Raw genomic sequence first — 25,346 nt, 5'->3', positions numbered from 1 at the left:
CTTGTCTCCACATTATATCATGTTGTTTCTACAGTGAATATCTCCAATATATCACTAATGATGTTTAGTTTGAATTATTATTAATATTTTTAAATCAGTTCTGTAGGATTTTCCTGTTGGGTTGTCACAGATCATTTTGACCAGGCTCTGAGGTTAGTTTTTTATCCACATGGCTGCCTTGTTTGATTTACATCAAGCCCTGTGTTGGGAAACATGTGTGAGACGTAAATGGTCAACACATGAAAAAAAACAAGTCAGATGTTTCCCTTCTTGTGCTATTGTTGCGAAATAAGAAGAAAAAAAGATGGACAATGAGGTTAATTAAACCCAGAACTGATCTGATGATGGTCCAACTCCCAGCCTGAGTTTGATCCAGATGAAACATGGCAGCCGTTGGCTAAAGTGTCCAGTATGGGGCTCCTCGGCCTTGTGCATGTGAGGCATGCTGGTCTTCTATACAGCCCTCCTTCATGCTTGCTCTGTCTCTCTGCCCCTTTTTTCTTCTCTCCCTGTCAGTTCCCTGTTTATATCTCTGTCCGTTTCATACCCTCCATGTTTTTGGTGGAGAAGCATGTGCTTGTCAAAAATAGCCAAGAAGAAGTCATCATAGGATCTCAGGCGCTTTGGGGTGGGGGGGTCAAGGGGTCGATTACTGTCAGATCAGATAGGTGACAGAAAGTCTTCCTGGTTTTATTTTTTAACTTGTGGAAATCTGAATTGTCCAAGTGTGGTTAACCACCACCCACCAAAACCAGGAGTGATCAGGTCCTGTTGTTGAAGTTAGATATTGGTCAGTTAGATATTGGTCATCCAATGGGCAAAAATCTCTGTGGGAGAGTCATTCGCTCAGCAAAAGTCAACAAAGTGTATGTTCATAAAGGTTGCATTGAATCTCACTTACGTCCTCTTCTGTCTTTCTTTCCCTCCCCCACTATTTTTTTTTATCTCATTTTCTCCTTTTCCTACTTTATGTTCTCCCTTCTTGTCTGTATTTCCTTCTCCTCCGTCCTTCACAGACCATCACCGACACCAGTCCGATGCGTCGCTCCACCTCCAGCCTGGTCCACGGGCGCACGGGCCGAGGCGTGAGGCTGGACGACTACTCTTTGGAGAGGGTGGTGTCCGAGGAGGGGAGGCACGGTGGAGGAGGACGCCGGCACAGGGAAAGGAGTCACCGCACCTCGCAGCGATCTCTGACCAGATACACCGATGCAGACACGGGTGAGCCGCTCAGAGCCGCCGTCCACGCCAGATACCTGACGACAGGACCGGCAGCATCTGCACATGTTCAAGTTATGACTCTCAATCTGAGAGCAGGCCCCCTCTATTGGTGTAGGCTCACTCCTGCATAGATTGGTGGTGTCACTTTAGGGACAATTCACAACTTTAACTGAGCACTTGCTAATGCTAAAATTAGCAAGAAAACCGTATATTACTTAAAGCAGAAGTGAGTGATCCGGTCGTTTTCGCTAATGCTGCGTTCCAGGCAGGCTTTTGAAATCGTAAATTACAGCTTCAAGTCACAACTTACTACTTTGTAGCGTTCCAGGCAACCCACTCGTGTTTTTCCGACCTGTTTTACCGGTGAAAGTCACTATAACGGCCACTCGTAACTTCCGACCGGTGAACTCGTACCAGATCGAACTGGTACCACTTCACGGTCGGAAAAATACGAGTTTCCTTGAACGCACCATAACAGTCCTCGTCGCTACGTCACCACATTCACGGCGTTCCTTGGCTGCACACACAGCCCTGCATGCCGTTCTCTCTCCTCATTGGATAAAAACTGTAGGATACGATAAATGTTTTCTCTTCGGCTCAGAGCAGAGCAGAGTGACTGACAGACCCGTGTTTCAGTCCAAACACTCTATGTAAGTGATTGCTGTCGGAAGATATAACTATTTAAGACTTATATTAACACAAATATATCACTCACTTCTGCTTTAAGTCCTTGAGCCAGAGGAAATGCTTTTCCTTGTCAGTGGGTTCAAGTTCCTGTTTTGTCATTCTTGATTGTCATGCTTTCACATGTACAGAAAGAAATGTGTTACCCAGGTCCCAGCACAATAAAGTGACAGTAAAAACACGTGAATGAAAGACAAGATAAAGTCCACAGCAGCATCAGAAGAGGAGCAGAGGGTTCAAATAATGAGACATTGAGCTTGTCAATGTCATAGCCTCTGGAAAAAAGCTGAACTTCAGCTGTGTCCTTCTACCTGAGGGGATGGGGGGGGCGGGACGGGGGGGCAAACTGCCATCAGAAATGCCAGTTTCACAAAATCTCCAGCAACCACGTAAAAAGTTCTCTAAAGTCATTGAAATCAATACTCTCCTAAATCACTGAGAGAACAAAGTGTAGACTTGTAATAGATGTTAGTGTGAGTGTACGAAATTATGGAAATACTGAAGTTCAACCAAATGCTAAGCACCGGGAAATGAAGCTGCAGAAAACTGCAGTTCCTCTAATGGCCACTAGATGCTGCCTCCAAAAGTGAGTCAATCCCATAGACTCCTTAATGTCAAACATTACAGCAGAAACAAACATGTTTACAGCCTGATACAAAAAAACATACAGTATGTGACCAATTCCCTTCCTCATGACAACTGTGTGTTGGTCAGTTTTTCCATAATTCTTCTGTTCTCCACCTCGTTAACCTTTTTTGATTAGCCAAAGACTTAGCCAGGGGCTACATCCATTCTTATATACAGTTATTTGAGTTTGACATTGCTGACCTTAGACATGTAGCGATAATAAAACAGTGTAGTGTCTTTAACATGATCACAGTCCCACTGCCTTAGAGCTTCAACAAGCTCTTTGAGGTAATCAAAAGTAATCTGTCCATTCATCAAGGTAAGAGAGGAGACTTCTTGTCATATTCACTAAATTTCATGCAAGTCAAGATTTGGCACAAAGAAGTCCTTGAAAAGAACATCTTGCTAGCAGATAACTCACTTCATCACTCATTTGTGAGTGCAAATTGCATGCTTCAGCTGTAAAACTAATCCAACAAGGCTGGCACAGTTCAGCTCTAAATCCCCTTCATAATTGGAGAGTCCTCTAATCTGATGGAGGGTCCTCCGCTCTGCTTCCAGCCTCAGGAGTGAAGATGGGGTTTTAACTTACTTCTACTTGTTCTACATTTAACTACTCTTGTGTCATCCGAGCAGATCCACAACTTTACATTTTTATTCTTCTTTTCGAAACCCCCTTAAAAAGAGATATTCAGACGAATCTGGTACGAAACCCTAAATCGTCTTTTTGTAGAAGGGAGTTGCCGGTACTCCTTGTATATGAATGGAGAGACTAGAAAAGAGGCAGACAGAAAAAATGCTGAAACCAGCTGACACTATGCTGAATGCTAATAAGATGCAGTGACCTTATGAATATGCTAATTAGTGTATTACATCATCGTACAACATTTTGACCATAAAGTACCTGGAACTGAAAGGTTCCTGTGGTCTATTGTTGGCCACGTTTCCACCACAGCCGGAAAGATTATGCAAATCAGTCCAATGACGTATGGACAACAACAACCCAAACCACACTGGGTTGTTGCAGTTCTTCATTTTCTTTGCAGTCCTTTAACTTCTTCCTGGACTTCTCCCATTGATATTTGGAGCAGACCTTTTTGTTGCAGGTCGCAGATTTCCATTTCAAGCTAGATATCGGCTTCAGCAAGGCCTTCATTGTACCATCTGCTGTATGTTTTCTTTTTGGACTCCATCTTGATCTACAATGAAAAATCATTCTGTAATCAAAACAAAACAACTTTAAAGGCAGCTGTGGCCTTTTAAACTTGGAGGATTAAATAAAATGCAGCAAGTACTCGACACCCGCCAAAGGTTACCGAACTTTTGGAAAGTACAACCCTTGGTACAGGGACTTTTCTTTTGTGGAAAGATCAGTTACCATGGAGCTAGATTTAAACCCTGGTTCCTGTGGTCAAAATGCACAGAGTTCCTCAAAAAGGTTCCAGTGGAAAGTTCCTGTGGTTGGAATGAGCCTTTTGTGACTGATTTGAGCAAAAGTGAAAGTTGGTAGGACCATCCACAGTCCTGTGAGTCTTGTTTGCTTTGAAGCTGAAGTTGAAGCTTGAATCTTTTATCCACCACAATAACTTTCGGTTGATGCTGTAATCTTGTATCGGGTATCATCTTTGACGGTTGCAATGAGTGTCTTTGCTCTGACAAATGTAAACTGAGACATCTCCTTGTTAGGGCTGGGCACAGACCTCAGCACCACCACTCAGTCGGGCGACCTCCCACCTAAAGAGCACGAGCGGGACCGCGGCCGGACCAAGGACCGTCGTCACCATCATCACCATCACCACCACCACAGCTCCATGGACAAAGAGCGTTACGGCCCCGACCGTCACGACTACCCTCCCAGGCACCCCCAAGACCGCCAGTGGTCCCGGTCGCCCAGCGAGGGGCCGGACGGACGAGGTCACAGACAGGTGGGCTCCAAAGGCACCAAGATGAAAACCAAGGGCCATAATACTGTCTAATACCGCTCGGTTTTTCCTCTTTCTTCTTTCTTAAGTTTAACATTTTGTAGAAGATCTAAAGCTCTTTACTGATGATGATGTCCTGTACCATCACAGATCCTTCAGCGCTGATGATGGTACTGAACATCATACTGTACCGATGAAACTCAATCGATCTGTGTTTGTCTTTTGGATTTTAAATGTTTTGATCCCAATGCGGCTGTTTTTTTTGTGCGTTGCCACCGAAAAACAGCTGTTATTACGTAGTGTTATCCAGTGACAGTTCACGCGTGGTTATTTCGCATACACTTACTTATGGATATCAATCTCTCTTTTTTGTTGTGTTATGCTTTTTTCTTTGTCACTGTTTCTCTCTCTGTCCATTTTTCTTCAATGTGACATGTGGCTTCTTGGTGTCAATTTTTTGCCTCATCACTGCGTTTTTGAATGATTTTCAATGGTATCTATCTATCTATCTATCTATCTATCTATCTATCTATCTATCTATCTATCTATCTCTGCTCACCACCACTCTGCTCTATGCTGGTCTCTGTTGTTGTTGTTGTTGTGGTGCGTTTTGATTTTCCTTGTTTACATTTTGCTGTAGGGCAGTAGTTCGGTGAGCGGCAGCCCGGTCCCCTCCACCTCGGGGACCAGCACTCCACGGAGAGGTCGTCGCCAGCTGCCCCAGACCCCCGCTGTCCCCCGTCCGCATGTCACCTACTCCCCCGCCGTCCGCAAGCCCAGCTACGGCCCCCCGGGGCCCGGCCGCCTGCGCTCGCCCTCCCCCCGACACTTCTCCCCGCCAGATCACGACAGAGGCTACCACCACCGGCCCCCGTCACGCCAGGGCTCCCCCCACCACGGGGGCTCCTCGTCCCGGCACGGTTCGCCGCGCTCCCCCAGGCACCAGTCCCCGCGCTCGCCCCTCCACGGCTCGCCTAGGTCGCCTCACCGAGGCCGCTGGAGCGGACCCCCGCCGGGCGACAGCCTGGAGGGGGACGGGCCCTTCTACGAGCACGATTACGAGTACGAGCGGCACCACGAGCCCCCCGCCTACGAGCAAAGCCTCTCCCATGGCAACCCGCATCCACATGGGGGGAACCCTCACCCGCACCCACGCTCACCTAGGACTGCCCGCCACGGGCCCCCTCCGCCCCCTCACCCGCATCCACGTAGGGTCCCCAACGGCTACCGCTCGTCCTCGCCTTCGCCGCATCGACGGGGACCGCCCGGGGTGCCCCCACACCCGCACCACCGCCCCCCCCATGCCAGAGGGCCCCGTAAGGGCCTGCATGAACCTTATAGCGAGACGGACGAAGACGACTGGTGCTAGCGACCACACGGAGCGAGGGATAAAGGCAGGAGAGGAGAAGAAGAACAGCAGCCTCCGGTGCTCTGGCCTTGGATACGTAGACTTTTGATAAAAGCAGCGGTGGTGGAAATGGCCTCGATACCCTCTACCCTCACCCCGCGGACTCTAAATGAGAGGAAGGGGCAGAGGGGAGGGGGTGGTGGTGCTGCAGTAGCCTTTTACACATTTGGTGTAAAGACTCGAATGAGTGACAGAGCAGCACACGGATAAAACGAAAAAAAAGAGAGACAGCTAAGCTAACGTAGGGCTCAGGTTGCCTCTGCCTCTCTCTCAGTCTCAGAACTACACTTCCCAGAATTCTCTGCTTGTCCGGGAAGGCCAGGCTGCAGGAGAGGAAGAGAGAGGCGCGGTGGGAGCACGAGGGAACGATGGAAGGAGCATGCCGCTGTGAAAATCGGCCACGACCCACCGCAGTTTACGAGGCCCAAAAAAAAAAAAGCACTTCTCCCAGACTGACGCGTGATTGGTTAGTTTTCATCCGATGCGTGCAACCATGTCGCCGGCCAGTCCGCTAAAGTAAAAAGCCTGAGAAAAATGAGCCGGAGCGCAGAGGCCACCCGCTTTTGACTCTGCTCCGCGACAGATGCGATGTTTAAAGAAAAATAAATGATAAACAAAAAGCCAGGACCCCCCTCTCCTCCCCTCCCCTCCCCCTTTCCCCCCTCCTCCTCCTCTAAACCCCCCTTACATGCCAAGCTATGCCTCCAGAAAAATCAAACTTGAACAATGAAGAACAAAAATGAAACTTTACATGACAAACAATGAAAAGAAAAAAAGGGAGAACAACCACTTCTTATCTTTAACCTTTTTCCTTTTTCCAAGGGACAGAACCAGGAAGCTCCGCCTATACTGCAAAAACCAGCCAATCACAGCGCTGGCTGATATTCGATGAGTTTTATCATCTCTGTTTACTGTTAAAGACTCACTTAATGCTGACGGAACTGGTGTGACATCACTTCCTGTCTGGCGGCGGCGGCTGCGGCGGTGGTAGTGAAGGCTGGGGAGGGGGGGGGGGGGGTGGGCTCGCTTCCTTTTTCGAGTGCGCTACGAGGGGCGGGGGGCGAGCTCGGGGTCACTAGAGAAGGGAGTCGGACACTTTTGGCGAAGCCCAGCCCCTTCCTCCTCCTCCTCCTCCTCCCCCTCCCCCTCCGGGTTTACTCATCTCAGCGCGACGGCGATGGCGACGGACGACCCGAGAGGAAATGACATCACACGGTCGATCGGGGGGCGGAGGAGTGGAAAGGAGGGATGGGGAAAAAGACTAATTTCTTCAGTATTTCTTCTATCGATTTACTTCTCCTTCTTGTTCTTCTTCGGACATTGGAGCTTGGTTCTTCTGTTGCATTCGCTCAGCCTCCTCCTTTGATCTTTTTCGGAGTCCAAAATTTGATGGAAAACCTGCATGATTGATTAAATACATACTAGAGAAAGGAAATCTAAACTGGCGTGGGTGGGACCTAGGGGGGCTTTATAGGAAAAAACTTTGCATTTAGGTTTACAAAAAAAAAAGAAGTTCTCTTCTCTCAGACTCTCTCTCTCTCTCTCTCTTACATCTCAGACGTTTTTTCCTTTTTTCCCCCCGTTTTTTGAAAAAAAAACAAACATGAAAACGGGGCTTTCGTCCGTCAAACCGTCGGCGGCTAATTTGTTTTGTCTCAGTTTTTTGGACAGCCGACGACGACGCTGTTTTTCTGGGGCGTTTCTATAGGCTACGACCTGTTTTTGGAGAAAAAAAAACGGACAAAAAACAAAAAAAACAAAAAAACGACGGGTTTCCTCGTCGTCCTCAAGAAAACAAGAGGGAGAAAGAGCAGGAGAGGAGCGGACCTCTTAACCACACTTGATTTATTATTGTTAATGATGATAGTCTTATGAATAACGATATCAATGTCAATGCAAAATGACGATGACAATGATGATGATGATGTTACTGATGATGATGATGATGATGATTGATTGACTGATTGATTGATAGAACTGTTGCTGTAGATTTGTTGTCATGTTCTTTGGAGTTCAAGTAGGCTATGCTATGTCCATCCTGTTTACATCCTTTATGTTTTTTGATGATCCCCCCCCCCCCCCCTTACTTACTGTACTCCCCCTCCCTCCGTTAAAATGACGTTTACCGGGTTCCTGATGCCTTTTCTGCAACGTTTCGGCAGCGATGACGGCTTGGGGGAAACACTCACTTTGCAGCATTGCGTGTTGTAACGCAAACCTCTTAAGATACACACACTCTCTCTTCAGAAATGTTGGAGGTGGAGGTGGAGGTATAGAGGCCAAGGGTTCGGGGTGGTGGGGTTGCAATGAATGATTGGGGGTTGGGGGGGTCAGTGTTCTACCAACCCAAAGATCAAGAATTCACATCCAGAGCTTGAGGGGTCGGGGGTTTGTTTTGAGTTTATTGAGAACGTAATTTTGCAGCCAAAAACGAAAAAAAGAGTTCAAAAATCTCAATCGTTTCCCTCTGTTCAGGTCGACACAGTATTGACGGCATACAGTGTTGTAGGGTGTGAGTGAGTATTTGGTGGTGTTGTTTTTCGTTTATTTTTCTTTTTTCTTTTTGGGCCAAAGGGGGGAGTTATCAGCAAACATTATGCACCCTCTGACCACACAGGACAGCCTGGCTGGGACACACCATAACTGTCCGTTTGTTTGTCCGGTTCGGTTCGTCCACACCCGTCTTGCCTGTCTGTGCCAATGCTGATCCCGCCACCCCCTCAATACCCCACCCCACCCCACCCTGCCAATCTCTCTCTCCCACCTCCGACCCCCCCCTCCTACCCCCCTTTCTCTCTCTCAGGTCTGGATAACCAGAGAACACTCACCAAATCACCACCGATCAATCAATCCAATCATGTGAGGTTGTAGCAAAGCTGAACGAAAACAAAACCTCCTCTGCCAAAACCCACTTCAGTATCAACCAACCTCTCCGTCCTCACTTTCCTTTTCTTTTCTTTTCTTTTCTTTTCTTCTGTCCATTTCCTTCAAAACGTCTGTTCTTTCAGCTTTGTCAGACACAGAGGACACTGAAGGCATCACAGGACAGAAACAAGAAACACTTAGGAATTTAAAAAATACTTTCATCCTTTATTGTTACGAGGGACAAACAAACTATTGACTATTCAATAACTCTATAGGACAAGATGAAGATTAAAAACATAGATAAATATAGAAGATAACCTACAGATAAATCTAGATATAATACCGTAGATGTAGTTAATAGATAACAGACAGAGTATATAATAAGAGATATTTCAGATATTTATTTATTGATTTATTTTGCACACTGTTCATGCTCATGACACGGTCGGCGATCTAAGCTACTCTTGATAAAAACTGTTTTTCGTCGCAGTTGCAGAAGCCAGAAAACAGAAACCCCCCCTCCCTTTCCCTCCCCAGTTCACATGTTTTTGACTCTATGCAGACCTCATTATTACAGCTTCATCCTCATCGTATTATTTCGGAGGAGTGAACTGCAAACGCTGTGGTACTGTAAAAAAAAACAAGGTTATAATAATGATAATAATAATATTTAAAAAAGGGATTAATGAAACTGGAGCTTGTGGATCTGGGGAAAAATGTGAAAGATCGACACCACTTTTCTTTTTCTTTTTTTTGTTTGCACACTGTCACTTGACATCCCACAAATTACCCCCCCCAACCCACCTCCTCCTCTTCCTCTTCCTCCCTCTCCATCTTCCTCTCCTGAAAGGCCTCGTATAGTATCGTTGAGCATGAGCGTAGAGATAACGACGACGACGGAGGATAGGAGGGGGGATTTTTGTTTTGTTTTGGTATTTTTTTGTCGATGGTCTTTTGGGGCGCAAAAACCTGAAACCCCTCTGCCCTTCTTTAAAAAAAAAAGAAAAGAAAAAGGAAACATCCCCCCTACAGAGCCACAGTGCCTTCTGTATCAGAGTCACATTTGTCACCACCACCGCCCCCCCCCCCCCCCCCCACCCCTTCCTCATCCTCTGTAGTAGATGACATCGACCACACTACGCCTTAAGAGCCGGGCTCCCACATTAGACACCCGGGGTGGAGGGGGTTTTAGGGGGGTGGGGGGGGGGGGTGAACTTAGCCATGGTGGTGGGGGGGGGGCGTAATCACTTATTAAACCCCCTAATTTCTAAATGTGGTTTAAAACTCCTGTTCAAAGAGACACAAAAGAGATCAACCCTGATGATTCAGCCCCTCTTGGCTTCACCCATCCCCAATACAAAGGCACATGTTGGGAACGCCATTTTGTGTCCATCCCGGGTCCAGTTTCAGGCGCTGTGTAGTGAGAGGTTTACAGAGGCGCGAAGCAGTTTTGCTTACTTCTTCTCAGGTCCCTCTAGACGTTAGGTAGCTACGAAGAGTCAGGCCTCGGATTAAAGTTAAGGTATGGTTTTACCTGGCATGGCGTCAGACGTTGTTACGTTGACACTCCCCCCTTCTTCTTTCCCTTCCCTCTCTTTCACCACCTTCCTTCATTAAAGGGACAACGAGGAGTTTCTATTTGGTTATAAAAAAGTATCACGTTAATGTGGATGATTCTACGCTACCCACACTTGTTAATGGGCCCATTTTCGATAAATATATCGTTTTGTCTCTATCGTTATTTTGTTATTATTAGTGGTGGCGGAAATGCTGCTCGAGCCGACCAGCGTTTCTTTACTTACGGTTTCGTGGCGAGTCATGAGAATAACTCCGCCGACTCGCCTTTTATGGTCGGAACTACGACGGTATGTGATCGTCTTCGAACCTCTGACTTTAATTCTTGATGAATGAAAACATGAGTCTGTCTTGCACCGGTCAAAGAATTTCACGGTGCGCTGAGGCTCATAAATGTAGTGTGGAAACACTTTGCTTTTCCAAAACTCCTCGTTGTCCCTTTAACAACCTGCCGATGCACCACCGCTCTCCGACAGACAGGCAGGAGAAACACAACCATCCTCTTCTCTTTCCTCCATTTTGGCTCCACGACACGAAACCACCACCACTCGCTTGTCCAGAATTGTAACAGCGGATCCAAAATGGCTGACACACAACACTGCCCTTGTGTGAAAGCATGTTGTGTGTGTGCGCGCGTGCGTGTGTGTGTGTATACTTTTCCGAGGAACAAATCCCATTCTTTGGAGAAAAAAAAACAAAAAAACAAAAAACAAAACAAGTGAACATTATTTGACCTTTGTTTCTGTTTTTTGTTGTTTTTTGCGTTGTTGCTGTTGTTGTTGTTTCGCTTCTTTTTTTTTTCTTTTTTTTTCAAACGGGATGGGGATGGGGAGGGGGGTCGCAAGGTTTTTCGCTCAGTCATCTGCTTCCTGTGTCTTCTTCACCTCCAGCTTCTCTCACTCTCTGACCGATCATCATGTCTTCACGCAGGAAGGAAACAAACAAACCAACACCTTACACACCAACCCATCCACTCAGTTGGCTGTGAAATTGTGTCAGTGGGTCAGTGTTGAGGCGACGTGTCGACAAAAAAAACACGAATAAGGGCTCTCTTTAAAAAAAAAAAGCAAACAGACTTACACAGTGGGTGTTTATGTACAGTAGTGCTGCCAAAAGTCGTGCTTATGTAGCTGAAGCCACGCCGTGGTCTCCCCTCTGTACAGCACTAGATGTGTGCATGTGTGTGTGTGTGTGTGTAGGGAGGGAGGGAGAAGGGGAGAGGGGGAGGGGGAGAAGGGGAGGTAAAGAGAGAGAAGGGGGGGTATAGGTTTTAGGGAAAGGAGGGAGGGGGGAGCAGAGGTGGTTTTAATGGTGTTAATACACAATTTCACAATGGCACTGGACTCATCCTCATGCTCAGAGGTCATTGAATCACACACTCTGTTGTGAGGGAGAGGGAGGGGGGGGGGCAGGGGGGAGTTGGACGACTGCAACAAGGGAGACGTTTACCTGTGTGTGTGAAAGAGAGAGTGTGTGTGTGTGTGCATTTTAAGCTGAAACTCACCATTTTCATCATTATTTGTCTTTATGATTAATTGATTGGGTCGTGCAGCCTGACTCAGTTTTCATATGTGCAGGTTGATTACAGGACTGATCAGCTGCTGAGCTAAAAACCTGCACAAATACACTTTTTATTTAGACTTTATTTATTTGCACATATAAAATAGAACAAAAACTTGTAAGATACAAAAAAAAATGTGCACACGTTCTCAAAATGCCAACAGGAACAGATGAGCTACACAAAGGAAGGAATAAGAGCTGTGGATTTACACAGTGTAGTGTAGTGTTTCAGGTAAAATGAAAATTAATTATAAAATAAGTTAAAGTGAGTGCAAACTGCAGTGGAAATACAAGATATCACACTTTCCTTTAAATCCAACAAAATGTAGTTTACTGTGCAGGATTTAGAGTGAGTATTCGCAGCACGAAATACACGGATGTTCTCAAAATGCCAATAAAAATAGATCAGATACATTTAGAGGAGAATAAGATGAGAGGAGCTGTGGATTTACACAGTGTAGTCGTGGTTCAGGTAAAATGAAATGAAAATGAACTATAAAATAAGTTAAAGTGAGTGCAAGCTGCAGTGGAAATACAAGATATCACACAGTTTCCTTTAAATCCTGCACAGTAAACTACATTTATTGTAGTGTTAGCTGCAAGAAATACATGTACGTTCTCAAAATGCCAATAAAAATAGATCAGATACATTTAGAGGAGAATAAGATGAGAGGAGCTGTGGATTTACACAAACTTTCATGTCAAATTAAAGAAGAATTGACCATAAAATACGATTTAGAGTGGAAACTACAGAAAAAAATACAGGTTATTACTATTTACATTGTTATTAATTAGATTGTGCATTACATTTTTAACATATCCACAGTGAAACTACTTTATGTTTGCACCCACTGTATATGAATAATCATATAAATAGTAAATGAGAGAAAATCAAGAAGCAAAAACACTTTGATTTGTTCACCGACTTAAATCAATTAATCAGTTTCATGTAATTTTCTGTTGATCAACTTTGTCTGTGTGAGTGTGTGTGTGCACATGTGTGTATGTGTGTGTGTGTGCACGTGTCCTGACACCATCAGCTGCAGTAGGTGACCCCCAGTGCCTTAACGCTGTACGGGACACACGGCCATCGCAGCACACACGTCTTCATCGCCATCATCTTCATCACCCCCCTGGGGGAGGGGAGGGGGGTGTCAGTAGATAATCACATCATTTGTCTCACCCATTTCTCTCTTCCTCCTCCGTCTCTCTCTCTCTCTCTCTGTCTCTCTGTCTCACCATCTGTTGTATGTCTCTGTAATTCTTGTGTATATAATCCATAAAGTTTCTGGAAAAACTGAACCTGATGTCAGTGAACGCCTCATTCTTCTCTCTTCACACTCACTCCATCCTCCTCCTCCTCCATCCATCCATCCATCTTCCTCCTCCTCTTCTCTGCATCCTACATGTAATACCATCCATCAACACAAGGTGATGGGGTTGAGCTTCAGCTGCTCATTATGAAAGGTGTGTGTGTGTGTGTATGTGTGTGTGCAGGTTGAACGAGTTCATTTGCCAGAGTGTTGCTTCATCGGGTGTGTGTGTGTGTGTGTGTGTGTGTGTGTGTGTGTGTGGAGCCCGGCCGGCAGGTGTCCGAAATTAATGTCTTATTCGTCCCCTGAAATCATTTAATTTGTTTTTAACAATTAGTGCATTTTACATTTAAAGCCGCACTAATCAATTCCGACCAGCAGGGGGCAGAAGAGCGATTGGTTTTCTCTCTTGACAAGTACAAGTACTAGAAATTAGATTCATTATGAACTCCACAGGAGAGAAAACAAAAACAGAGGAGACCAAAGGAACCAAAAACAACTTACAGACAGAAAATAAATTTGGTCTGTTTTTGGTTTTAATTGACATTTTAGGAAACTTTTTTCCACCAGATTTTAAATATTAATGTCATATTAAGTGAGAACACAGTACGATCTCTTTGTCTTTGTCACTTTTAGCTCCGTTTTGGGTCGACACCGGCTCCCCTGGGTCGAGAGACGACAGGAAGGATAAAAAATGTAGCATCACAAATGATTGACAGACTGTTGCACTAAAGACAGGAGTGACAATTAGTTCGATCTCCTATGTGTGTGTGTCTGCGTGTGTGTGATTGTGTGTTTGTCTCTAAACCAACGCTTGCTGGGCTCCAGTGCTTCTACAGTGAAATTATTTTTTTCCCAGAAACCATGGGTGAATTGTCTCCTGCCGTCGCCACAGCAACCCTCAAGGCACTCTCTGTTTCCATCCATCTCCCTCTTTCTTTCTCTCTCTCGCTCTTCTTCTCTTTGTCCGTCCTCCCTTTTGTTTTCCATCTCCATCGACCCAGTGGAGATGAGTTGCTTCCAGAGAATTTTTTTGTTTTTTTCCTCCTCAACGTTTGACGCTGTAGAAGTCAAAGACATCTCGAGGTGTCATCTCCTTTTTTTGTTTTTTCTTTTTCAACCCCTCTGCAGCTCAGATTTGACATTTTCTCTGATAAAACCTCATGGATTTCGAGCTTTTTCTAACAAACCTTTACCAATAGAGTAGAAATTTGATTCTAACTCTGGAAACTTTAGCCAAATCTGTTATTCAATCTTAGAAATATCAGTAAATAACCTTTATACTGCATAATTCCTGCACTGTTGCACCTGAACGATGCTCAAAAAGCCAAAAATCAAAGTTGGACGCATAAAGTCGAACCGAAAAAAAAAAACTTAACGGTGCCATTCAGTGATTAAAAAGCAGCTACAAAAGGGTTACATTTCACTTTATAAAAGGATCTAGTCAGTGTTGGGGGAAACTCTCTGGAGCAACAGAGCAATCCGTCCATCCATCTCATCCCCATGCGATTCATCGTTCATTCGACCCAGTAGAAACCGAACCAGTGCCACAGTAGAAAACCATACAGGATTCACTCAGCAAGTTGGGGACAAAAGAAGAAAAAAAATAAACATACATGGCAATTTAAGATAAAAGAGAAGTATTTAATTAACAGATTTGCATGTGCAATGTGCATGCCACTATGTGGGGTAACAAGTCAACTTCAGGAATTAAAAAAAAAATGATAATAATAAATATAAAGAAAAAAGTATGTATATGTAAAAATATATATAGATAGATGTTTTTAAGAGCAATGTGTTTCTTTTTTCTTCTATTTTTAAAAACAAAAAACGGAAAAAAATTCGACCAAAAAAAACAACAACAAATAAATAAATGATAACAAAAATTTCCAAAAAAAAAAAAAAAAAAAAAAAATCATCCTGACAAAAAAAAAATGGAAATGACTTTGGTGATGAAATCAAAGAATGTTTGTTTGTTATATTTGCCAGTTATTTCACGGGGGAGGGGAAAACCGTGGGGGAACAAAAGGATAGATAACACTTTAACTAACATTACAACTAAAAAAAAAAAGAAAATAATAAAAAAAAATGATTTAAAAAAAGGGGGAGAAGGAATACAAAAATGTTCCTTGATGAAAAACAAAATCCCTTTTGAGAGTAAAGAGCTGCCTGAATCTGAATCTGGTGATGTTATCCCCGTTTTATTCCGGCTATGAAATCCCTTCTTTCTCTCTCTCCCACTCTCTCTCTCTTATCTCTCTTTCTCCGACCATCTCTTTCTCCCCCTCTGTTTCTTTCTCTATCTATCTCTGCTGTTTCTACCAGTGCATTTTGTAATTTCAAACAGAACTCTTCCTAAAGAACCTGAATAAACCAGAGAGAATGCATTCTACCCATCCGCCTGTCTGCTTCATTGGTCGTGCACCCACATGTAATCAGATTACACACACACACACAGTCGCATTACATCTGTAGTTTGAAAATGCACTTGTTTGTATTCTCAAAAGCTGCTTCCAAGAGGACACATTGCACCTATGCCAAACATACTATATTACTATCAAGATGGCTCAATACAAGCTGCAGCAATAATATGAAACGGTTTACACTTCCTGTCTCCTAAATGGGCGTGGATTTATAAAAGTTATCGGTGGACGAAAGTGAGATGTTTATATTTTCTTATAACATTAAATATTTATACAGGTAACAGTGATATTTAGCATAACAACAACAACAAAAAAACATTAGTTGATGTGCCAAATCTCACAATGGTGTGTTGTTGAGACAGAGACAGGTCTGAAACAAAGTTCATTTTCTCCTGATGTGTCCGTCTGAAAATTGCCATTTTCATGTCTAAATGTTCAGAAGAAACGTAGCTTGTGAAAAATGACTCCAATATTTACTTCACTGACTATCGGGCGAAAGAATCGACCATAATCTGTGCTCATGTTCACTTCTCTAATTGGAGCCAATAGACTCGAGACCTGCTGCTGCTGGTGGTCTCCTAAAAGGGGCGGAGTCATGGTCTGCTGGGCTCCTAAATGGGGCGGAGTCATGGAGAAACTCACATGACACAGATACAGGAAGCTGACTCGTCACGGTGCATCTTAGTTTCTAAACTGTCTTTGCCTATCCCTCGTGGTCTCCCGTATCCCAAGATTCTTTGCACGCCGTTAAGTATTACCCACCTAGCATGCATGCTAGATATCAGAATGTTGTAGCCATAGTAACCCCGCTCTGCTGCGGTTTTTTTGCAGTATTTACCAAAAGTGCTGAACCTTTTCTTTAAAACTGCACACGTCTCCACAGGTTTAGATGGGGTAGATAAGATGAGATAATTTATTCACCCCAGGCTGGGAAATGATTGTGCTATAGCAGCATGTATTAGCCTACACATTATCACATTAGCGCAAATAGTAAAATAAGAAGAATGACATCAAAATAATTTGAATGAAAATCTAAATTCACAAATTTTTGATAGAAAATCTAAATTAAAATATCCAAAAATAAATAAATAATAATGTTGATGAGGTGTTATTTCTTATAGTCAATAAAAAAGAGTAAGAGTTTACAGCAAATGTTAAAAATGTCAAAATTTTCACTATTTCTAAATAAATAAAATAAAAATGTAACGATACAAAATTTTACAGTGAGATTTTTGTGTCTTATAGCAGCTAATTAAATCAAACTAAACTCAATGGCTCCAACAAGTCACATATATTTTGCATATTTAAAAATAAATAAATAAGACGCTCATTGAGTTCCTGAAGGAGCTGAGAAGTGTCATTTTTACCAAACAGCAGTGAACGCAGCAGCAGCAGCCGAGGCTCCAGCTTCACTGTGTCTCTATTAGTTTCACCTAATTTCATTAACTTGCACATCCGTCACATCTCGGCCGCTGAAGAACAAACATCAACCAACAAACTGATCTTGTGACCCACCGGCCCCACAGACGGTGGCCCCCGAGGGACAAATCTGGTCCAAAGACTGAACCCTATAGTTTGTATTTTCATGGTTCATCTTCTCAGACTGAATGAACCGATACATCGGATCAGACCAGATCAGATCAGAAAGTCTTTATTATACCTCAGGGGAAACACACAAGATATTAAAAACAGCAACAACAAAAAAAAACACTTAAACATCAGTCAGATCTTTGGACAAACTTTACGTAACACACCCTCCCAGATGCTGCTTCCACATCTGGACCAAATCTGGTGCAAACTTCAGAGCTATTACAACCGGAATCGGCCCAGATGTGGAGGTGTATAAGGGCCGGACATATGTTGGGCCGGATGTTTTGTTTGTTTCGCTGAGTGTGCAGGGTCACAGTGACATTACAGTCATGTGATAGAAAAGATAGATAGATAGATAGATAGATAGATAGATAGATAGATAGATAGATAGATAGATAGATAGATAGATAGATAGATAGATAGATAGATAGATAGATAGATAGATAGATAGATAGATAGATAGATAGATTACACACAGTGACAATAACAACCCAGAGAGAATAACAACCTATATATAATAAAATAGCAATAAAAATGTATATACAACAAATAGGCAGTGTTCATTGTAGTTTAGTGCAAAATAAAATGTAAGTGGTGCATAAAAACATAAGAAGTGCGTAGTGTAGAAACTGTAACTGGATCAGATTCAACCAACAGATCAAAGGGAAGCAGTGAAGTGAGCAGAAGAAGTTAACTTAATTACCCATCAGGCTTTGCGCCTCGCTGACAACACTGGAGTCTAATGAGCAAGACTTTACTGATGTACAATATTGTTGTTGTAACTGACATTATTATTATCAAAGTGACTTTTTATAGTAAGTGGTTAGAGAGGGGGAAAAAACGTAATCTGTAAATAATCAACATACAGTATCACATAATAATCTATATTGATCCCTGATATTTTTTTGATGGATGACTCCTTTAATTCTGGTAAGACAAAAGATACTCCTCTAATAACCAACCCATTACAGACAATGCAGAATGAATGTTAATCATCAATAAGAAACATTGCAATAAGAGAAAAAAAAAAAGAAAAGTCTTCAATTTATAAGATTATGACTGTTATTTCTAAACATTATTACATCAGCCCACTTCAACTACAAATCAAAGCCAATTAGATAATAAGAGGCCTGAACAAAACTTTGCACTTCCAGAGTAAATATAACATTATTTTTTTTGCAGCATGAGTCGAAAAACCTCCACTGAACAACACGACAGTATCTCAAACATCACACGTCTCAACAATGATCTCGATGAAGTGAAGCAAAGGAAAACTAGAGAGAGTAAAGTCGAAGCGTTTCTAGATGAAAAACCTCGACATTTTCCACTCCAACATCAAATAAAAACGCCTAATCACACACATAACGATCGTAAAACTTAAATGAAGTTTTATATATCTGCAAGGGAAGAGCTGAAATCATAAATACATGATGCTAATGTGAAATCACTGTTTTCAAAGGGAGATTTGTTTTTTTGTTTCTAATTGATTCAGCGTCTGTTTATATCAGATTTAGTGTGAAACACTGATTCTTTTTTAAACTAAAAGGAAAATATCACATGATAACTTTAATTACAGGTCACATCCTCCCTGTGAGAGGCTTTTAAATAAAACATGAACAAAACCATGTTCTCAAACTCTGAATTAAAAGCAGTTTCACACTTAAATGTCCTCGGGAGCGCTTGATTCGTCTCATCAGCTCCGTCCTCCTGTCGATCAAAGAACTCGTTTCCTCCTCCATCATCATCATCATCCTCCTCTTCCTCCCTGCAGGATGCAGCATCAGTCTGAATCAAGAATGAAAGTTAAAACCCCAGTGAGGTGAGACAACCTGACACACACACACACACACACACACATGCAAACACACACACACCAGCCGGCTGCTTCTCTTTCTATTTTCACATTTGAAACATGTTGAAATCAAACGCCCCCACACAGAGCAGAGAGTCCTCAGACTGCCTTCCTCCCTCTCCTCCATCTCCTCCTCCTCCTCCTGCCTGTCTACGTCTGGCGCTACGTCACTGATGTGGGCTGTGGAAAACACACACACACACATACACACACACACACTCTCACACACACCTACGCACTCACACTCACTCACACAGCCCCTCCCTCCCTGTGTTGTCACGTTTTATTGACATCCCCCTCCCTCCTTCCTCTTTTTTCTTTCTCGTCTTTGAACGCTTTGCTCTTCCTGCAGTCCTCACATCTGTGCTTCCTCCTTCACACACACACACACACACACACACACACACACACACACACACACACACACACACACACACACACACACACACACACATGTTAACACACATACACAGACACACACACATTGGACACCTAAAGAGGCTGAAAACACACAAAGAATTATCATTTAATTTGATTTTCCTTCCTTTTAAGATGCAATTACATGTGGACTTCAAATGCATCGCCTCTGGCCATTAGTCATTTGCACACACACACACATGCACACACACACATACACACCTACACACACACATGCACACACACACTGTCATACAAGGCCAGATGTATTGGAGAGCTTTGTCCTTCTGCAGCTGAGTCTTAAAATAGACTCCGCCTACAGATTCTGTTGCCCATCGGCATCAACGCATCACTTCCTGTCTCTGCCCGGGCACACACACACACACACACACACACACACACACACACACACACACACACACACACACACACACACACATAGCTACATACAGCCACACACACATGCACTCATTCACATTCACAGTTAGTCAGTCAGTCCTGTGCTGTAATGAAACGTCTCAGTCAGTCAGCACAGTGAGAGGCATGAGGTCATGTGTTTTTAGCCTGACATGTGATCATCAAATGATCTCACACACACACGCGCGCACACACACACACACACAGATACTTCCTCATTTACTTCCAGACAAACAACACAAGTGGTTTTCTAACTAAATTGCAACAGAGCGTGACTTCCTGTCCATAAACACACACACACACACACATAGAGACACACTTCACTTTATTTGTTCGAGAGGGACAGTGTACATTACTGACATTACAGACTGATGGTATTGATCCACTGCCTCTCAGAGAATTATTCAGATCTCGTCACTTAGGGACAGTATGAAAATAATTAGGAGAAAGTGGAGGAGGGGGATTTAACTGATGAAATAAACAGAACCAATGATGGGTGACAGAAAATGTCCCTATCCCGATCATGTGCCACAAGTTTACAGGAAATTACCAAAAGAGAAAATGCAAACATAACAAAATAGTATAGTATAACATGACATAGCTTGACAGGACAGAACACAACATAGCATAGAATAGCATAACATAACATAACGTAGTATAACATAGCATAGAATAGCATAACATAGTATAGCATTACGTAACATAGTATAGCATAACATAACATAATGTAGTATAGCATAACACAACATAGCATAGAATAGCATAACATAACATAGCATGGTATAACATAATATGGTATAACATATCATAGCATAACAACATAACTTAAAGGGACAACGAGGAGTTTCTATTCGGTTATAAAAAAGTCTCACGTTAATGTGGATGAATCTCCGCTACCCACACTTCTTAATGGGCCCATTTTCGATAAATATATCGTTCTGTCTCTATCGTTATTTTGTTATTATTAGTGGTGGCGGAGATGCTGGTCGAGCCGACCAGCGTTTTTTACTTTCGGTTTCGCAACGAATCATGAGAATAACGCAGCTGAATCGCCGTTTATGGTCGGAACTACGACGGTATGTGAACCTCTTTGAACCTCTGACTTTAATACTTGATGAATGAAAACATGAGTCTGTCTTGCGCCGGTCAAAATAATTTTACGGTGCGCGCGGAGGCTCATAAATGTAGTGTGAAAACGCTTCGCTTTTCCAAAACTCCTCGTTGTCCCTTTAACATAACATAGTATAACATAACATGACATAATATAACATAACATAACATAGCAAAACATAATGTAACATAACATAGTATAACATAACAACATAGTAAAACATAACATAGCTTAACATAATATAACATAACATAGTATAACATAACATAACATAGCATAACATAGTATAACATAACATAATAGAGTATAATATTGGTGTTGATGAGCCAATGCAATTATAGCAATAGAGAAAGGCAGGTACTATAAGTTTTTCTTCATCCTGCTCCTTTTCATTTATGGTGACTATGTGTACATTATGTAAATATGTGCAACCATCTGTAGTATGTATACCATGAATGGAATAAATCAAAAATGAATGAATGAATGAATTATCATAGCATAACACAGCATAGTATAACATAGCATAACATAACAGAGTATAACATAACATAACACAACACAACATAACATCACATAATATAATATAACAGCATAACAGAACAGCACATGATATGATATGTTTGACGCCTGGATGGAGGCAGCACTGTGACGTTGATGATCAGAGATACTGGCCCACGCACATCTGCATCATCACCAGCACGTCGGGGGGCGGGCGGGGGGGTCACACAGTTTATCTGCTGCCATCAGAGGCGGGAGCGCCCCGAGCGCGGTCGATGTATGTGCATGCATCCTGTGTGAAGACATTTCCTGCGCTGATCTTTTTTTAGCTCTGAGCTGTTAGAGCTCCACGTCACTGCGACTGTCTGGCCTCTGCACTCAGCATCTTAATCAGCCCGCTACATACACACACACACACACACGCTCGCACTCATACATACGTGGCCGTCATGGTGCAGGAATGATGCAGGGAATGAAAAAAAACAAACCACACCTCTGCAGCTTGTTCACCTGCTGCAGATACAACACTGTTTCATCTGATACATGATGTTTTATTCTAGGAAATGTTAGGAATGTTCCATTGTATTCATTACAAATTAAAGAATAGAGATTGGTGATCATCTATAATGTTCTTATTGTCAAAAAAATCCACAGATTAATCATGAATTAATCACGTGTTAAGTCTCCAAACCCTGATATATCTGTTTCCTCTGCGGCATTGAGCTCCTTTGTTGTCCAGAAACCAAATCAAAACACATCAATCAGACAAGATTGTAGCACTGGGCGGGACTTCTTCCTTCATCACCAGGAACACTCACTCACACACACACACACACACACACACACACACACTGTAGTTCATGTTGACTCAATTACACACACACACGCTCCTGCAGCTAAAAATACCAACACAAGCAACAAATGTGGATTCATCTGCTGGATTTAGTCCCAAACTAACACACTGTCCCCCCCTCTGCTTCAGTAATGTTACATTAAACCAGTCATCAGGCTAAATGTATTAGCTTTTTTTTTAACTTACATTTTATATTTGTTAAGATTTGTAGGTCTTCAATGGATCAGTTGCAAATATACACCTTTAAATACCTAAAAAATATGACACTTAAAGGGATAGTTCAACATTTTGGCAAATTGGCCCATTGCCATAATCCCTATAGTCTTAGCAGTAGGTTCGTTACCTTTAATTGTTGGTGCAAGGCAAGCTATTTTTAGAACGGCGGAGCTTAGAGTTACGCTACGGAGGCTAATGGGATTTCTTGGTTTCTCTCATCAAACTCATCAAATACACAATCCAACAACTCCAAAACGCAAGTTGTGTCCAAGTTGTGACCTGCACATTCACCACGCTATGAGATAATAACAGAACGTTACCAGACAGAGTTGTTTCAGAGGTAAATACAGAGACTGCTTGCTGAAAAACTGTCCCCGACGGGAACGCACATCAGCGGTTTTGCATGAATTTACCTCTAAAACAACTCTGTCTGGTAACGTTGTGTATTATCTCATAGCGTGGTGAATGTGCAGGTCACAACTTGTCCTCGAGAGCGTTTTGGAGTTGTTGGATTGTGTATTTGATGAGTTTGATGAGAGAAACCAAGAAATCCCATGATCCTCCGTAGCGTAGCTCTGAGCAGCTCACGGCTCTGCTCCACCGTTCTAAAAACAGCTTGCACCGACAATTAAAGGTAACCTACTGCTATGACTATAGGGATTATGGCAATGGGCCACTTTGCCAAAATGTTGAACTATCCCTTTAACTTATACATATAGGGGATACAGCCCCATGAAATAATGCACATTTCCATCATGTGTTGCTACTAACATGCTAAACTAACATGTTTAACATGCTGTAACTAACTCAGCATCAGCTCCTTCTGCAGCTCTGTGCAAGAACCTCACTCAGCAGCAGCTTGAACCACTTTTCTTGTAACAGCGAGAAAAAAAAAAGAAAAAAGCCTGAAATAAAAGGAACAAAACAAAAATCCCAGCATCAGTTTCCATTAAATGAAGATTCACACCTGCGGCTCCATTAACGTTTTAGTGCTCAGCACAGTGATCACACACACACACATACACAGCCCTGCACATGAATAATACGCCTGCACAAAAGTGGAAGGACACTCAGAGCACTCAGACCTCCACACACCAAACATGGACATAATAAAAATGATTATTATAATAATGATGATAGCCTAATAATAACAACAGCACATCAAATTCCATTTAGCTTGTAAGAAACAGTGATTTATCTTTCTTTTAAAAACATGTTTGCATCATTGATCTGAGCCACATGAACTGACCAAGGACATGTTGTTCTTATTGAGGCGTCGGCGTGGAACATAATGTACCGTTACTATCACCAACACCAACACCACTACTGCTGCTGCTGCTGCTGCTGCTGTAACTGAGACAAGCCTACAGATAATTAAAAGAAAAAGACTATATGGACGCTTTAAATCTCCTCAGACTCACAGTTAAAGTCACACATTGATCCAGATCATGTGGAGATTCATCAATATGACACATCGTAGTCTCACACACCAGCAGAACAGAGGGCGTGTGTGTGTGTGTGGTTTTATAAAAAAAACAAAACAAAACCAGGACAATGGTTTGATTTCATGCCACTGAATGACCCAGATGTGAGAGAGATGATGATGATGATGATGATGATGAGTCAAGTCGAGGGGAGAGGTTTCATTTCTGACCTGTAGAAAAATTCCTCCCTCCGGGAAAATAAAACATGTGGTTGATTTAAATGTGACGCAACTCTGAGAAAACAAAATAAGTCAGAACTGAGACACATAATAACATGTGTGAGCAGCAAAAGGAGACCACACCTCAGATTCCTCAGGCTCTCGCCTCATTGGTCGAGCCACACACGGGAAGAAGATTGAGTCAGTATGATTAATTTGCATAACATGACACACAGTGACTCTTAAGAGTTTGTTTCACAACCTGATCAACACTAAAAAACAGCCTGAAAATCCTCTGTGGGTGATTAATTACTGATGATTAAAGGAGGATTTAAAGGGATAGTTCACCCAAAATTCAAATTTCTATTTGTCCATATAATGGTTGTGAATGGGGCTCACTTTTCTTCATCCAAAAAGACACACCAAAAAACATCCAAATACCTCCATACTGCTCGTCTGTAATGTCCCTCTTGTATTGAAGCCCCGACATGAGAAATTGTTCCGAAAAAAATTAAATAAGTCTATATTTTAAGCTTGTTTGTAGCGGAAGCTCCCAGTGTCTCAGTTCACTGCTCTTCCTGTGTCAGTGCAAATCTCGCGTGATTTGCACTGACCGGCGGAACAATTTCGCATTTCGGGGCTTCAATACAAGAGGGACATTACAGACGAGCACTATGGAGGTATTTGGATGTTTTTTGTTGTGTCTTTTTGGACGAAGAAAAGTGAGCTCCGTTCGCAACCGTCATATGGACATGCAGTGCTGCACGGAGGACTCTGAAACTTCTCCCAGCCCTTAGTCCACATGAGGGTGAGTAGATAATGAGAAATGAAATTTGAATTTTGGGTGAACTATCCCTTTAAGCCTGTATATACAGTATACGTGTATATGTTTATGTGTCTGACCCAGATGTTTTCCCTCTGATGTTAAGCCACTGATGCAGGAAGCAGCAGATCAGGGTCAGTATATGATTTATAGAATAAACAAACAAACATTAAGCCCAGATCTGGGGGTTTATGTTTACATCCATGTGCCGTGTGGTGAGGGGCTTTAACACCGACGGTGTGATAAGGCAGCTGAGCCTCTGATGGACACACACTACGTTAAACACAACACAAGGTCAGTCAGTCATGAGGCAGAAAACCTGAGGGTCA

At 42.8% G+C, this 25,346-nt stretch overlaps 1 protein-coding gene across 1 annotated transcript in view; it reads left to right on the top strand.

Moving 5' to 3' along the window:
• The window catches only part of cacna1ab (calcium channel, voltage-dependent, P/Q type, alpha 1A subunit, b), a gene marked incomplete at both ends in the record, with an annotated part of 208,654 nt that extends 202,831 nt beyond the window's left edge, over positions 1 to 5,823 (top strand). Inside the window, 3 exons of the mRNA XM_083969756.1 lie at positions 1,017 to 1,221; positions 4,204 to 4,457; positions 5,095 to 5,823. Of these exons, the coding sequence (XP_083825882.1) occupies positions 1,017 to 1,221; positions 4,204 to 4,457; positions 5,095 to 5,823 (1,188 nt within the window). The remainder of the gene's footprint in view (positions 1 to 1,016; positions 1,222 to 4,203; positions 4,458 to 5,094) is intronic.
• Between the last annotated feature and the right edge of the window lie 19,523 nt (positions 5,824 to 25,346).

This window comes from Trachurus trachurus (assembly GCF_905171665.1).
Source record: "Trachurus trachurus genome assembly, chromosome: 1".
NCBI classification, from domain to species: domain Eukaryota; kingdom Metazoa; phylum Chordata; class Actinopteri; order Carangiformes; family Carangidae; genus Trachurus; species Trachurus trachurus.
This window is presented reverse-complemented; position numbering and strand designations above follow the sequence as displayed.